General features: G+C 34.2%; 1 protein-coding gene across 1 annotated transcript; it reads left to right on the top strand.

The window, feature by feature from the left end:
• The first annotated feature begins 2,688 nt into the window (after positions 1-2,688).
• LOC114166133 (probable carboxylesterase 8) lies at positions 2,689-3,985 on the top strand. The gene has a single exon (XM_028050802.1). It carries the CDS (start codon positions 2,831-2,833, stop codon positions 3,827-3,829), a length of 999 nt encoding a protein of 332 aa, XP_027906603.1. The 5' UTR covers positions 2,689-2,830; the 3' UTR covers positions 3,830-3,985.
• Positions 3,986-4,888: the final 903 nt, after the last annotated feature.

Below are 4,888 nucleotides of genomic sequence, written 5' to 3' on the forward strand. Positions count from 1 at the left end.
AGAATTTCTCTTCTGTCCACGTTTCAAAATTTCAATATTACTCTTTAAAATGTAATTATTTATTAAATTTTTAAAAATTGATCGTTATTTTTACAAACTTTTTATAAAATCGTCTATCTCTACTTCTTCTTTTTTTCCTATTTATCAATAATTATTCTTCTTTATGTGTATATTTTTTAAATATACGTAATATTATATTAGTAGGTGATAATATTATAATGTTATTAAGTTAATATATATATATATATATATATATATTAAAATTATATTTATTAAAAATAAAGTGAAATATATCAGAACAGATAAAAGAATAACCATTAATAAATAAAGAAGAAGAGAAGAAGCAGAGACATCTGATTTTATCAAAAGTTTGTAAAAGTAACGGTCAATTTTTAAAAGTTTAATAAATTATTATATTTAACGGGTAAAATCGGTATTTTGAAAAGTGGACACAAAAAGGGGAATCCCTTTTATATATTGTTATAGATAAATATAATTTTATTTTATATATTAACTTAATAACATTACAATATCATCACCTACTAATATAATATAACACATATTTAAAAAATGTATACACACAAACGCGATAGTGCCTGTTTCTACACTAGTTATTTTAAGATATTTTGCTTTAGGACAAGTGTCAAAAGTGTAGATATAGGTCATTTAGAAATTTCACCACTACATTGTTTTACAATGTTGGTAAATTCTAATCAAGTCATCAAATCTAGGGGTGGCAATTAGGCCTGGCTCGGCGGGCCGGTCCGCAGGCCCGCACAAAATACGTGGGGTAGGCCTAGAAGTTGAACCTGCAAGCCCAGCCCGTCCCGCATAAGCCCTTGACCTAAACTGACTGGCCTGAGGCCCGCACGGCTGGCCCACAAGCCCGCATAAAAAAAGGATTTAATTATGTCTTTGGTCCCCATTTTCATAGCAAAATCTCAATTTGGTTCCGTTATTTTTTTATCTTAATTTGGTCCCTGTTTTGGGAATTTTGATCTCAATCTAGTCCTTTCTATTAGTGGTACAGTAACAACGTTAAATGGGATGTCATATGTCAGTTCCTGGATTTTTTTTTTGATTTTTTTTTAAATAAAAAAATTTGTTACGTGTCAAACTGTCGTCGTACCACATGTCAGTGACAGAGCGATGTGGCAGTGATAATGCTAGGTGTCAGTATTATGCCAGGTGTCAGTTCCTCAGTCTCAATTTGGTCCCTGTATCCTAATTTTTGTTTCAATTTAGTCCCTATTTTTGTAAAAATAGTGCAATTTCGTCCCTCTCCAAATTGAAACAAAAATTAATTTTTATATAAATGTTATACAAATATTTTTATTAAATTTGATATTTTTATTCAAATTGATATTTTATTATTTATTTTTAACATAGCTAAGTTTATTTAAATTTGTGTTTCACATTCAACTTCACTTAAAATTGTTTTCAAATTTTAAATTTATATGTTTTTTATTGTTACATGAACTAGTTAATTTATGAATTTTTTTCTATTAACATTATTTTCTATTAACAACTTTAAAACAATTTTAAATAAAATTCAATGTAAAATATTAATTAAATGAATTTAATTTTGTTAAAAATATTTACTTGAAATATCAATTTTGATAGAAATATTTGTGTACATTTATATTGAAATTAAATTAAATTTCAATTTGAAGAGAGATAAAATTACTGAATTTTTACAAAAATTAGAACTGAAAATTAGAATAAAGGGACTAAATTGAGAAAGTGGAAATGACACCGGACATATAAGTGATACATGTCATTGTCACTACCACATCATTCTCACTACCATGTGGCACAATGACAACTTAACACGTGACAAATTTTTTATTTTTAAAAAAAATCAAAAATCAAAAATCAAAAAAATTAAAAAAAAATCAAAAAATCTAAGAACTGACATTTGACACTCCCTCTAACGAAAATGGGGACCAAAAATATGATTAGACAAAAAAAAATTGCACTTGTATATATTAGTTATTTTTTTATGGACTGTCGCACTAATGTTCCAAATTCTTGTATAACTGGAAAACAAAAGTATTATGTATTTTTTAATGTGCTAAAATTTAAAGAATACATTGTGTATGTCATAGTATGAATATGATGAAAATGTTGAATTATCAATTTATCATCCAACCTCCCAAAGTCTTTACTTAATTTTGTGAATCCAACCCCAAAGTCTTTACTTAATTTTGTGAACTTCTTAAAATTTTCAAATTTATAAATATTGAAAGTTTTATCATAAAAATTAAAAATAATTAAGAAAATAAATAAATAAATAAATAAAAGCAAATCAACCAGTGGGTCAATAAATCAAATAATGTGTGAGACGGACCAATAATTATAACTCAGATAAATTATGCGGAACAGAGCGAACCAATCCAGATATAAATTCTAATCATATCATCAAATCTCGACCTTATTAACTCTTATCTATAACAATTTATGAAAAGATTCACCTTTTTATTTACATACTTCCAAATTCTCATTTTATCCTTTAATATATAAATCCACGTGTAAATTCTAATCATATCATCAAATCTCAACCTTATTAGCCTTATCTATAATAATTCATGAAAAGATTTACCTTTTTATTTACATTCTTCCAAATTCTAATTTTATCCTTTAATATATAATTATTTATTAAATTTTATTTATTAAATTTTTATACATAGCTAAATTATTATTATAACCGATAGGATGAACCCAAGCGGCTATCGGTGAAAAAAAAATCAAATCAGTAGGGAATTCAAACTCCATTTAAACTCTTCTTCTTTCTTCTTCATCATCGCACACAAATACTTTTTGATGAATAATGTCAGAACCACAACCACCATTTTCTTCATCAGCCATGGATCCTCTCGGCTTGCTCAAAAATAAACTCAACCCCGACGGTTCCCTCACCAGAAACGACGTCATTCCGAGGGTTCCTCCTTCCCCGACACCCCCCACTTCCGAACCCTCTCTTTCCGTCGACATCCCTCTCAATGCCGCCGCCAACACCTCCCTCCGCCTCTTCCTCCCGCACCCTCCGCCCCCCGAAAAACTCCCCCTCATCCTCCACTTCCACGGCGGCGGATTCATCCTCTACCACCCCTCCTCCGTCATCTTCCACCACTTCTGCGCCTCCCTCGCCGCCTCCCTCCCAGCCGTCATCGCGTCACTGGACTACCGACTCAGCCCCGAACACCGCCTCCCGGCCGCCTACGACGACGCCCTCGAAGCCCTCCTCTGGGCCCAGACACAGGCCCGTGACCCAGCCCAGGCCCATCCCTGGCTCCGCGACCACGTGGACTTCTCCAAGTGCTTCCTCTTGGGAAGCAGCGCCGGAGGAAACATCGCCTACTTTGCAGCGCTCCGTGCACTCGACCACGATCTCTCCCCTCTCAAAATCCGCGGCATATTGATGAACGCCCCCTTTTTCGGTGGGTCCCAGCGCTCTGACTCCGAACTCCGTCTAGTTAACGATCGTATCTTGCCGTTATCCGTTACCGACCTCATGTGGTCCCTCTCGCTCCCCGAGGGCGCGGATCGCGACCACGAGTACTGCAATCCGACGGCGGCGGAGGCCGCTCATGGCGAAAAGATCGGACAGCTGCCGGCGTGTTTCATCAACGGGTACGGTGGAGATCCCTTGGTGGACAAGGAGAAGGAATTGGTGAAGATTTTGGAGGCGCGTGGCGTGCGCGTGGAGAAACGGTTCGTGGAGGACGGGTACCACGTTGTGGAGATCTTTGATGAAGCTAAAGCCCTTGTTTTCTACCAAGATATTAAGAACTTCGTCTTCTCTTTCACTTCTCAATCCTCTATTTGACTCTTTCACTGCTTCTTCTTCTTATTTGTTTTTTAATGTTTACGATTATTATTTTAAAATGCAAGTTAGTTTGATGTTACAGAGGGAATGCCATTGTGCATGAAAAAAGGTTTGTAATAAATGTGATGAATGCAACTGAGTAAGTGTTTTTATATATGTTTAAAATTAATTTAAAATATGAAAAAACAATTGAGTTTTCGATAGGTAGAGTTGAAAAAAAAAGCAAAGAAATAGGAGTGGGGCAACATTGTTCTTTGTTGGAAAAACAAATGGTTAGGTAGGTTGTTTGAGAGGACAATTTTTTCCTTCACAAATTAATGTGTGAATTGATAAAGACGAAAAAGTAGAGGAGGTTAGGTGTTGTAATAATTAAGATGGTTGACTGTTGAAGGCTAAATTTGCGGCGCTATTGTTTCTTTATTTTTATTTTTTTGTTTTTTCATTCACATAGGAACCATATGAGATGTATAAAAAGTATTCTTGATTTATTTAATTGATGTCAATTTTTATTTGTCCTCAAAAGAATAGTTACAAAAATTGGTTTGAACCGGCTTGATCGAAAATCAGATAGATACATGACATGAGTAAGACACTGGACCGGTTATGCATGTGATCCGAATGTGATGTCATCAAACCGGAGAAAACCCAAATCAAACAGGCTACCCGAGGCCCAAGGATTGATTTGCTACTGCTCTCTATAAGAAATTTCATTATGCACTCAATGTTTTCTTATTGCACCTCACAAGTAAAGTAAAAAGTTAAATTTGTCATTATCTTCTTCCCTTTTCCTCTTTCTCCCCTATAGTACCTCCATACTTTCCTTCACTTTCACTCTATCTTCCTCTTTTACCTCTAAGTTCACCTCATCTTCCATCTCCTTCCATCTCCATTTTCACCTTGATTTCGTCTCCTTCTTCATCCCATTTTCTTTCACATACATCCTAAAAAGCATTCACAATAATAACATGAAGTTAAGGAAGAAGATGAGAATCAATAATAAAATACGTGAAATGTAGATTCTGAGTTTCACAATCCAGGTGTGTTTTGAATTGTACAATC

This window comes from Vigna unguiculata, chromosome 10 (genome assembly GCF_004118075.2).
Source record: "Vigna unguiculata cultivar IT97K-499-35 chromosome 10, ASM411807v1, whole genome shotgun sequence".
NCBI lineage: Eukaryota > Viridiplantae > Streptophyta > Magnoliopsida > Fabales > Fabaceae > Vigna > Vigna unguiculata.